Source organism: Genypterus blacodes, unplaced genomic scaffold, assembly GCF_046128005.1.
Source record: "Genypterus blacodes isolate CSIRO-AG114 ecotype Tasmania unplaced genomic scaffold, CSIRO-AGI_Gbla_v1 ptg000061l_1, whole genome shotgun sequence".
In the NCBI taxonomy this organism is placed as follows: Eukaryota; Metazoa; Chordata; class Actinopteri; order Ophidiiformes; family Ophidiidae; genus Genypterus; species Genypterus blacodes.
The window spans coordinates 2,096,553-2,108,137 of NW_027466873.1; the positions used below are offsets into that span (position 1 = coordinate 2,096,553).

Sequence of the window (11,585 nt, forward strand, 5' to 3'; positions counted from 1 at the left end):
ACAGAACATTAGGTTGTGCTATTACACTTAATGGCAAATACTACTTGTACATGTTTATGTATCTTTGTATTTAAATAAAAATCAATAGATAATGAATTCTACAAATACACCTTGATATCTAACGTACACTCACATAATTAGGATACTGACGCCTGGAGTGAATGGAACCAGAGGCACCTGGAGAAGAACAAACACATCAACCACAAGCCCGGAGTCATCACTCAGTTCATAAGTAAACATAACAAGCAGAATATCTCAGGAGCAAACAATGATCTGAATCATCAAGGAACTCACCTGGAATGTTTTGCTGTTGCTTTGGGGTTCATGAAACCAAATGAGTGACATGCTGATGACATAACTCAAGCCAAATATGAGCAGTATAGTGACCATGCTCCAGACGGGCAACTTCAAGGTTTTGCTAATATGTTTTGTCAAATATGAGAATAGCATTGACGGGGCTGACCGTGCTCACACACACACCTCAGGGATTATTACGCTGACTTCAGACAGTTTATGACCTGAGGGTTAATCCCTCTGTCATCAAGCATGAAATTGAAATTAATCTTAACCTCTCAACACCAGTGAAACCATTTCCCAGTTAAATAGCAAAAGGTTTTTGTATTAAGCCCCATTTTATCTTCCTTCACACCACTGGCAGGTGCACCAACAGAGGCCGACATACCACAGTTTGAGACCCACCATCGAGTCAAATGAAGGCACAATTGAGTCTTTTATATAATGCTGCTTGAAAACATTTATTTTCCAATAATAACACGGTTGTTCACACTTTAAACAGACGTACACTATAACAAAAAAAAGATCTGAGATTGTAATGTGCAAGTATAGAGGATAAAATACTACTCTGAAGTAAGAAAAGAACTGGATAACTTCCACCTCAGATGTGCTCCGTGGCACAAAAGGACAGAGAAAGAGGTGAGATCATGTTTCAGCTCAGTGAAGCACCACACTGTCTGTCACTGGTCCCAACATCCAAAGCAACCAAAGACACCAAACTACGGACGACAGATTTCCAACTGTGCAAAGTAGTACAAAACCTTGAATGTCACTGCTTTTTGTAGCTATGCAAAACACCACCTACACTCTATTGCAGATGTGTATGTTGGTTCAGTAAATAGTGTGATATAGTCCTGTATAATAAGAGCTTTAATCTGACAGCGGAATGAATAAATCTGTGCTTCCCTTCCCACTAATGACTTTAGCTTTGGACATCAGTCAACACGTTTAAGGCCATCGGTTTGTTATGCAACACATGCAAACACCAACTGAAATGAATACATAAGAGAAATATAAAACACTTGGATTTTTGGTCATAAAATGCAAACGTAATGTTGTCTAGTGCGTTCTGGGTATTTCATAATAAGAGCCTGATCTCATCTGTGTGCTGTAAATATAGGTCAAACTACGGACCAGTGGCAGGAAGTGCAGCAAATCTGCCAGGATTACAGAGGCTTCATAGCAACGCAGCACAATCTATTGTTTAGCCTCATTGCGTGTACGTATCTCTACTCCACCCTGTATATATATTCCCTCTGACTTAGGTTTGTGCTCGCCTCGTATATGCAGCAGAGGAATCAAGAGATGTGGCAATGGAACGCGAGCTTGTGAATCTGTGTGCTTTTGTCCAGCTGGAAGAGAGAGAGAAGTAAAAGGGCCGACGACTAGAAGGGAGCGTGAGAAAAAAACCTGCAGGAATTTGAGATCAGTGACACACACACGGCTAATGGGTCATGACAGGAGAGTTCAGACGTCTTTAAGAAAAGCGTTTGAGGGTCAAGTTAAAAGGTGAAGACTAAAGGATTCACATGCAAGAAGGCAGTGCTTGTTCATATACACAAAGACACACAAAGAAGGCAGGATCATAAAAACACACAAAATAGAAATATACATGAGATAGAAATAAATATGTGGCTATATAATGTGATTTGTGTCTATGATTTCCAAAAAAAAAGGGAGGATGAGGATGCAGCCTACAGTTTCTCCTAAGACTTTGGTGAAAAGGTGAAATGTAAACTAGCGCACATTTCCTGCTTCACTATAACACGTGCAACTATATGGATGACGATCATACTAAGGATGATTTTGTCCAAACAAAACGAATAAAGGGATCTCCTATAGGAATTGGAATAAAATTGGGGGTGAGTTTCAATTCCCAGGTCCAGACAATTGTTCAATTTAAAGCAAAATATCCACTGAGTTTGCTTAAAAAAATACAGTTTGTCACAAAAACACAAAAAAGCACCATATCAAATACCACCACGTGAATTTTGAGAAAACGCGTAGACAAGGGATGGTTTGGTTGTGTTACTGACGAGGATGTGGTGCTTGGGAGTTAAAAGGACAATTGTGAAGCTCTCTACATTCCAGAATTACAAGATATACAAATTTGCGTGCCTCTCCTCCTGCAGTGCGCTTACATAAGCAGAGCGACGAGTAGAGAGCACAGTGATAATTATAATAATGATGCAGCGTATGAGTGGAACGGATTTTTCAAGACTAATGGCTGAAAACACATTATCTGAGTCCTGTGTACGTGGCTGCAGCGGTGTTAGTGGGGCTGATGTGGTGAGCTGCCGCGTCCGCCTGTCCTTCCGGCTGGATGGGCTGCACCGTCTCCACCAGGCTGCCGCTGGGCAGGACCACGTAGTGAGCTGCCATGTCTGTGGCCTGCAGCTCCCGCAGGCCCTCCTTGCTGTGCCAGATCCCATAGCCAAAGTACACAAGCAGACCTGGTGAAGACAGACAAATCAACATTTGTTCGAAAATTCTATATTTCTTGATTAAAAAGGACTTGAGACTTGATGATTCAAACAAAACACTGACTCCAAATCACTTTTTCACAGCTACGTCCGTTGTCAAATGTACGTGAACAAATGGTTTGTGGGAGTGAGCTTAGCCAAAGGCCCTGTCAAGTGTTATATTCCAGTGTTTGCAGCTTGTTAAGATGCTAGAGTCCGACAGATGAATTTAAATGGTTTACTGGTTGAGAGGAGCCTTAAGCTGATGCAACTAATCAGGTTCCCCTCAGTGATCCTCATTCCTGACAGGGCATTTAGGCTGTGTGGCCAAACACACATATCCTTCAAAGGTTAAAAGATTAAAAGGAGGGGATCCTTGGAAATGTATGCCAATGTGTCTAAGTATTGAAAGAACCATAAAGATAAATGATTAACAGATCTTCAATTCAGCAGAAACTAAATAAAGACATTAAAAGTAAAGCTTTAAACTACTGTATTTCAAGACAATCAACAATGTGTTTGTTTACGACAATATGGAAAGGTGAAGTGTGGATCTATGGTTTCTAATCGAGTGTGCTTCTTCCTTACCTACGATGATCCATACGGTGAATCGAATCCAGGTAAGAGGGCTGAGTTTCATCATGAGGAAAACATTTAAGAGGATACTGACACCTGGAGTGAAAGGAACCAGAGGCACCTGGAGAAGAACAAACACATCAACCACAAGCCTGGAGTCATCACTCAGTTCATAAGTAAACATAACAAGCAGAATATCTCAAACAACAAACAATGATCTGAATCACACACACAAACACCAACACCCACACACCATTAAAATCATCAAGGAGCTCACCTGGAATGTTTTGCTCTTGCTTTGCGGTTCATGAAACCATATGAGTGACATGCTGATGACATAACTCAAGCCAAATATGAGCAGTATAGTGACCATGCACCAGACGGGCAGCTTCAAGGTTTTGGTTCCGAATTCCAGCGTGGCACAGAAGAACGTTGAGCTCAAAATAAGGGTGAGTACACAGTAGGCCACTATGTCACCTGGCTCACAGTCCCCAAACAGCTTGCCCAGGTACGGCTCCCAGAAGGCCTTTAGCTGCCCCACCCCGCGCCGCTCTGTCGTCTTCTGCCTCTCCACCAACTGCAGCTTGTCGGAGAAGGACTCGTACCGCTTCATGTCGCTGTCCTCAGTTATGGTCTGAGACTCTGAGGAGGCAGCGGAAGCCTCTGCAAGAAGGTTGGGGGAGGTGGAAGAGGTCTCTTTGGAGCTGATTTTGTCAGGCTGGAAGCGCAGCACGATTACACTCGCTGCCACAAAGGTGTAGGCCAAGAGAGTACCGATGGACAAGAACTGAACTAAGGCCTCCAGGTCAAAGACGAGAGCCAGGATGGCCATGAAGACTCCAAATATGAGAATAGCATTGACCGGGACTTTGGTGACCGGATTGACCTTTGCAAAAACTGAGAAGAACAGCCCGTCCTCTGCCATGGCGTACACGATCCGAGGGAGGGAGAACAGATTAGACAGCAGCACCGTGTTCATGCCTAAAGGGGCAACAAAGTATCATTACTTAAGTCAAAATACTAATAATACATTTAAGTGTCATTGTTTTTGTAATGCAATTCAATTCATTGATTTCCACACAGATTTTATTTCCCTATGGACCCAGAAGTTATGGTTTCCTCCTCCAAAAAGAAACTTTTCCTCGTAGTTTAAGGTCACCTACAGTTTAATCTAACCCCTGACGGCTTCCTTCCACTAATGGAAAATGAAGAGAAAACTTAAGAGAAACTGATTGGATTTCCAACACATTTATCTTTCTACTAATCTATAATATTCAACACCGAAACACTGACAGATTCTTATAATGATAATAAAATAAAAACCAATACTGATTTTATTTTATTCTATTTATTTTTTTCTTATTTATTTTATTATGTAGACATATTTAGTTATTTAATTTATTGTTGTACAGGGAAAGTTTTAGCGCTGTAATGCCGGAAGCCAAGCAACGACATTTCGTTGTCAAGACTCACTGTTGTGTTTTTTGTGCAATGACAATAAAAGGAAGTCTAAGTCTAAGTCTGATGAGCTCTTTCCAAGCTGTAATAGCTGTTTTGATGACATTTCAAAATGACTGCGACTCACCACAGATGGATCCGATGGCCACAATAATACCAGCCCAACTATAACCACGGCGAAAGAAAGCATCCGCCAAAGCTGAGTTGGGGTCGAGCGTGTGCCAGGGCACTATGAGTGTGAGCACGGTGGACACCAGGATGTAAGCTGTTGCTGCCAGTGCGAGGGAGATGGCGGTGGCAATGGGGATAGCTTTCTGCGGATTCTTCGCCTCCTCGCTTGAAGACGCAATGACGTCGAAGCCAACAAATGCGTAGAAACACGTGGCCGAACCTGCCAATATTCCAGACATCCCAAAAGGGGCAAAGCCTCCTTCTTTCTGGCTCCAGTTGGCTGGTTCAGCTAGTATAAAGCCGAAGACCAGGATAAAAGCTATGACAGCCATGCTAATGGTAGAGAAAATGTGGTTGAGGTATGAGGACACCTGAACTCCAAATGAGATGAAGAGAGAGGCAACAATTAGAATCCCTGCTGCAAGTACGTCTGGGTAATGGGCAAGGAAGGGCACCTCCCACCTCATAACGTGTGTCTCAGTAAAGTTCTGGATGGCGTGGTTAAAAATGGAGTCCAGGTAACCGCTCCACGCACGTGCCACAGCAGCCCCACCGATTAAGTTCTCCAGAATCACATTCCAACCAATGAGAAAAGCCCAGATCTCTCCTACAGAAACGTAGGTGAACATGTAGGCAGATCCCGTTTTAGGAATACGTGCTCCGAACTCTGCATAACAAAAGGCAGCAAGTAAAGACGCGATGCCCGCAAAAATGAAGGATATGACGACAGCAGGGCCGACCATGTCTTTAGCTAACGTGCCAGTCAGGACGTAAAGCCCAGAGCCCACCATGGCGCCGACACCCAACATAGTCAAGTCCAGGGTGGAGAGACAGCGTTTCAGCGATGTGGTCATCATGTCGTCGTCCAGTGTCTTGAGACGGTTCAGCTTCTGGCAAAAGCGCATGGCTGGCACGCAGCCTCTCGGACAGCCTGCCATGGCTACAGGGGGACAGTGTGGACAAGGCTGGGGGCAAAGATGGTTTGGTCAGAGTCACACTGGATCCATTACCTTCTATGAAGTTGACCTGCAAGACAGAGCACAAGTCAACATAAACAGATGTACTTTCAAATAGGCGAAACCAACCTGTACATTATAAGGATTTCTATTTATGATTGAGACAAATCTGCAGGTTGGGGTCTAGTGTTTGCTGTCAAACATTTACACACTGGGCCATTGCTGAAAGACAGAGTTTGATTGACAGATTGTTTGTGGGGTTAAATTCTGTGTGATGCTTTGTTCATAGGATCGCCTTCCAAACCGGTCAGCAAATTCATTCCTACACACTGCTGCTCAAGAAAGATATTGAATTTCACACACACACACACATACCTGCCCAGGTTGAAAATGAGCGTATAATACTTAAGCTGTATTAACAAAAGGAGGTGTTGAGCCATTTTGACAATCAAAGGCTATATTTACAGAGGTTAAAGTAATAATTAAGGCAGCGGTCTGTGAAATTGTGCAGTGAATGTTTGAGCAATTCTGCCCTCCCACCCAAGAACAAGAGACTTGATTGACAGCTGAGGCAGGTTCAGCAATAGCAGACGCTACATAGACACAATATTTTCACACAACATGGATTTTATGGATTCCTATCAGGATGTAAAGTGAAATTCCAGAAACTCTACTTAAGTTACACACCGTAGCTTTAAAACAGGATCTGGTGAGACTTTGTCTGATGAAACTACCAGTTCATGGTAACATTATTTTCTTTTGCCAGAAGCAGAAACATCACATTTACTCCATAAGTTCTGAAAATAAATATATCAAAATCCGGGCTTTTTTTTTAAAGCTCCTAACGTGTGGATCTGCAGGAGGCCTGATATACCAGACATCACATCAGGCCGGGATACGTCATCTCAACACGCCTGCTTGATTTAAACATTGAACTCCATTTATCTTTGCAGCGTTGATCGTTGCGCTCTGGGTGGTGCATCATCATGATCATCTTCCCTCGGCGGGCAGATGGCGTCGACAGGATACCATCACCGCGATAATTACGCAACGCTTCATCACCAGTTACAAATGTAAAAAAATTAGAATACGTGTCACTTGTTCCGCGTTTTTCTCCCCCATGTAAATACGATGGCATCACCGTCCCGTGACGTGAAATATGCACCGTTTTAATGCTAGATAAATAATTTACAACAAAATGGAAACACGAGTTATTATTCGTGAGGTGGATTGTTCGTCAGTAATCACGATTCCCGTTTAAGGAACCTGTATAAAAAGCAACAGATAAACGTTGCAACTATTATGATAACACGCAAGATGGTGTCATTGTTTTACCGTTTGTGTTCAGGGTCTCATCCGCGGCAGAGGTCTGGTGCAGCAGATATAACCGGGATGCAGAAGGTGAGACGGGGAATAAAACGCAGCACGTATGAGGCAGAGCAGGAGCCTCTTAAAGGCGCAGGCACCTTTTTATGCGCCTGTGGTGGGCTTCCCCACAACCGCGACACACCCAGATGAGGGGTGGGTCCACGGAGCAATGAGACTTTAAATTCAAACGTAATGGCGTGGAAGGATTTTACTAGATTAAAACTTTAAAAGCGATGAGAAGAAAAGGGCGAATAAAATAAAGGTGATATACAAGAAACATGAAGAGCTACAGGAGTTACAAGCTGGGTGGAATCTCCACCTCAGGCTGAGACATACGGGAAAGAGAAAAAGACCAGGAGTGTGTCAACATGCTGTGGTGCCCAAAGCTCTTGTTGTTTTGCAGGAGCCTGAATATCTTGGGGCAATCCTGATCAAAAGGCAACGTCTATATTTCTAACAGCATATTGTACATATGCAACACTTTAGATGCAAGTAAAAGTTGTGTATCATGTTGAAATTATTTCCATCCAGCAACCTATGGTCAATGGCACAATCCAGTGAGCAGTGTATACAATTGTAACCATTAGGACTGATAGGGGCAAGTTACAGGCGGGAATGAATTGATTTACAGTCCACTTATTTATGTTGAGGGGTTTTACTTCAACATTATACACAAAACAAATACATTCTGTTAGGACGTAAAAATGGACATCGCAATAGTCTAAACCTGAAACATACTGATATTTAACCAGCTGGAACTGTGTATTTGTAACTCTTCAGAGTGAAGGAGAAAGCAAAATTGGAAAAAGTTGGTAAGACACCAAAAGAAAGGCAGTATTGACAATAAAATGACTAAATACAGTTCGAAAATGACATCACTTATGATTAAAACATCATACACATACAGAATAAATATGTATAAAGTACAAACAGAAACAAAATTGTGGAATTGACCTTATAGACCAACTATAATAAATCCATCTATACAAGAGAGGAGAGTTTGCTACAACTGAAAAACTCAAACAGCAGCATCTCCATGCTAAGAAACCACCTCCACGCTTTCCTCCTGAGCTGTTCACACAATTTATGACAGACTTTGCAAACAGGACTAGTAACACCCGTTTCCTGGCTCATTTCAACTCAGCCATCTTCAAATCATTAGTAAACATGAAATGCTACATTAACACAATGGCAGCACTGGGATGTTTGACTTGGAATACTAAAAGCACCATCAAACAAATACCAACCTGCCATCGCACGACATTCTTTCCAAACTTGTAATACTGGTACCATCTGAGAATATGAATCCAACCCCTAAACACAAAACATGTATGGCAAGTCGGTGCTATGATCCCTCTATCATACTGTCTCCATCTGCTGGTTACTGAGCAATATTCCAAATGTAGAAACCTATAGCTCAGCCTTTTCAGATCAAGTTTGTGAAGGCGGGTATTCCCAGACGAGTGGCTCTAAATGGACTGCAGAGCTCACAAAGTACTGGAATGTGAACATGTGATGTACATATTTTTTCCATTTTTAAAGAGTTACATCTCTTTCTTATAGGAAACCAGACTGGGATTCTTTCTGCTGAAGTTTGAGGATCAGCTCAAGTACGTTCATCTGCATTGTTAGCTCCTGGAATAAAGCACAGGGACGCAGAGCAATCAGTCAGGACATTCATCGCCATCTGCTGGACATTTACCTGTATAACATAACGTGCATTTTCCTTGCCATCACACTGATTACGTAAATGTAGATCTTGACCTGAGGATTGGTAGTGATGTAGAACCCAGGGACTCCAGCCTTTTCCAGAGTGTTCTGTTGGTCTATCACCTTTTGGTCCATTTCGGCCACAACTTTTCTATCCATCATTTTCTGTTCTTCTTTCACACGAATTTCCAAAGCCTACAAACAGAACCCACAGCAAGTATAGTGGTTATATCCAGGGACCTTTAAGGAAACAAATGCAGTGGGGGGCATTTAAAGGATCTGCCTGGGCATTACCTCCAACTCTGCTTGCTGATTTGACTTCAAAAGTGCAAGGTTGTGTGACTTGCATGACTGCAGCGCATCTTTGTGTTTCCGTACCAGATCCTGTTTGAGAGCTGAGGAGTGGTCAACAGTCAGACATTAAACACACCATTGTGTATATATGCATTGTGCAAACACAACCAGCCGTGCCTCAGGCCACTGTTTATGGGTCACGTGACACTCCAGGATGTAATATAAAGTCACTTTTTAAGTGTGTGCACATGTTGTTAATCAATAGGCATAACAGGGAAATGTAAGTTAAGCATAGCTGCCATGTGGTGAAAAACAAAATTTAGTGTTAATAAAATGCTGCAACTTTCACAGGAGATACATCAGAATCTACAATAATGACCCCTTGACCCACGTCCCTCTACCCCACCCACACTCAGACCTAGTGCATGTTTTGAGCAGTCCCACCTTGATGCTCACAGTGGAGCTTTTGTCGCTGGTTGTACAGGTTCTTCTCCGTCAGATGCTGAATATCCAGGAGCCCCTGCACGATGTCATAGACCGTTCCGTCTATGAGCGCCAGAGCCAGGTCACTCAGCGTGTTATAAGACAGGCGCTGCTGGAAGGAGCTGCACAACAAACCACCACGTTAGACTAACCTCTGATACACTGTGATGTTGTTGCATTCACTGTCTGACAATGAAACAAAAGCTTTACCTTGGCAAGTCTTTGACCAGGGTTTGCAGTTCAGATAACAGGTAATAATGTCTCTGTTGTTGTTGTTTTGTAGAATCGCCGTGACCGTCGATTAGCCCGGTGTAGGGATTCATCTTTCGCCCTGGAGAAGGAGAAAAGCCAAAGTGCACCAGATCCATTAAAGCCGGTCCACCACAGTCAAAGCTAACGTTGGCATGCTAGGCTAATTACCTTATTTATAACTTTTTCACACACCAGAGAACTGTCTTTCTCCACCCACTCGCATCTAAAGATGTCCTTAAATCAACACGACGCGGTTTAAGTTACAAATGCAAAAGGAGAAGACGAGAAAAGCGAACAAATGTATTGAATTTAGTTTTAAGTCATAACTGTTTCTTCTTCTAAACATTCTACATTACTCGAAGCGCTTGTGGTGTTATTACTGCCCTCTACAGGACGGGAGAAAAGATACAACATTGAATTAAATTATTATATATTATCAATTTTGTTTAGTCGTATTTTCCGTTATGTGTCATGTTGTTTTAATGAATTGCAACTATGTGCGGGTGGATTTAAATAAAACTAAACACTTATAATTGCAATAAATGCAATTATTTTAAACATATATTATTATTCAGGACATCATAGCTAACTGTCAATTCTATTCTGCATTTAACTTTTATCTAATACTGCACCTGCTCATGCTTATTTACCGTTTACCTAACCTTTTTCCTTTTCAATTATTTTTCAACTCTTTGATATTAATTAATATATAATTTAGCCCAATTTTAATGTTCACAAGGGAGCATTTTAATAAACAACGTGATATAAATAATAAAAGGTACAAACAAGACATGTAAGGTTATTGGTATGTTGCTCAGTTGACATCATACATAACTGAGCAAATTAAGTGAAAATATGTATTTATTAGTTTTTAGTATTATATTTTCGCACTTGGTTGTATTACTTTAATATTAAACCCAGCAACAAGCTTTACAATGTATAGTGAACATGAACAGAAGTACACAAATGATAAACAAAACATAAACATACAGATAGAAGCAGTAAACAGGGCAATAAAATGTTGGAATATTTAAATAGTTAAAAGAAATTGAGTTTAGGGGTTCACGGTTTTTACATCTTTAGTGTTCTTCAGACATTTCAAGGTGTTTAGGTTTATGTTCAATTTTGAGTTTTAAATCTAAGAATATTGAATTTTCCACAAATAAATTCAATATAAAACGGCTTTTCTCTTCCATTTTCCCATCATAGGGAAAATACAATATCCCTTTTATTTAGGTTCATTTTAATATAGTTTGTTACTGTAGCTATGGTATGTATTTAGCTTAATAGAAGGACCCCACCGGGCTGGCTGATTTGGTGCCTGTTTGTAATCCTGAAGAAATTGGCGCATGTAGATGCTCAAAATGTTCGGCAGGTGGCGCTTAGTGCCAATGAAGCGACGCATCGGAGAACCGTATCATATATAAGAAATTAGTAAAACAGCTGATTTAAAAAGGGCAAAAGGGCGATGCAGCTCGGAACGAGAAGGGTTAGCTTCGGACAGCCTCATCCCGCAAACAAATAACCGCCGCGAATCATGATGTAAGTGATTTATTCAATA

At 41.6% G+C, this 11,585-nt stretch overlaps 2 protein-coding genes across 3 annotated transcripts; both read right to left on the reverse strand.

Annotated features, from left to right (window-relative positions):
* Positions 1 to 747: 747 nt before the first annotated feature.
* Positions 748 to 7,341, reverse strand: slc7a4 (solute carrier family 7 member 4). The gene is made up of 5 exons (XM_076153977.1): positions 7,253 to 7,341; positions 4,918 to 5,987; positions 3,610 to 4,313; positions 3,345 to 3,453; positions 748 to 2,747 (listed from the first exon to the last, which is right to left on the reverse strand). Exons 2-5 carry the CDS (start codon positions 5,897 to 5,899, stop codon positions 2,533 to 2,535), a joined length of 2,010 nt encoding a protein of 669 aa, XP_076010092.1. The 5' UTR covers positions 5,900 to 5,987; positions 7,253 to 7,341; the 3' UTR covers positions 748 to 2,532.
* A 287-nt stretch (positions 7,342 to 7,628) lies between these two features.
* Positions 7,629 to 10,377, reverse strand: dgcr6 (DiGeorge syndrome critical region gene 6). 2 transcript variants are annotated; one of them, XM_076154201.1, is made up of 6 exons: positions 10,217 to 10,377; positions 9,983 to 10,103; positions 9,734 to 9,894; positions 9,290 to 9,390; positions 9,050 to 9,190; positions 7,629 to 8,920 (listed from the first exon to the last, which is right to left on the reverse strand). In XM_076154201.1, exons 1-6 carry the CDS (start codon positions 10,245 to 10,247, stop codon positions 8,843 to 8,845), a joined length of 633 nt encoding a protein of 210 aa, XP_076010316.1. In that variant the 5' UTR covers positions 10,248 to 10,377; the 3' UTR covers positions 7,629 to 8,842. The 2 variants fall into 2 exon arrangements, with proteins under 2 accessions (XP_076010316.1, XP_076010317.1); XM_076154202.1 differs by having other exon boundaries at positions 10,193 to 10,377.
* Positions 10,378 to 11,585: the final 1,208 nt, after the last annotated feature.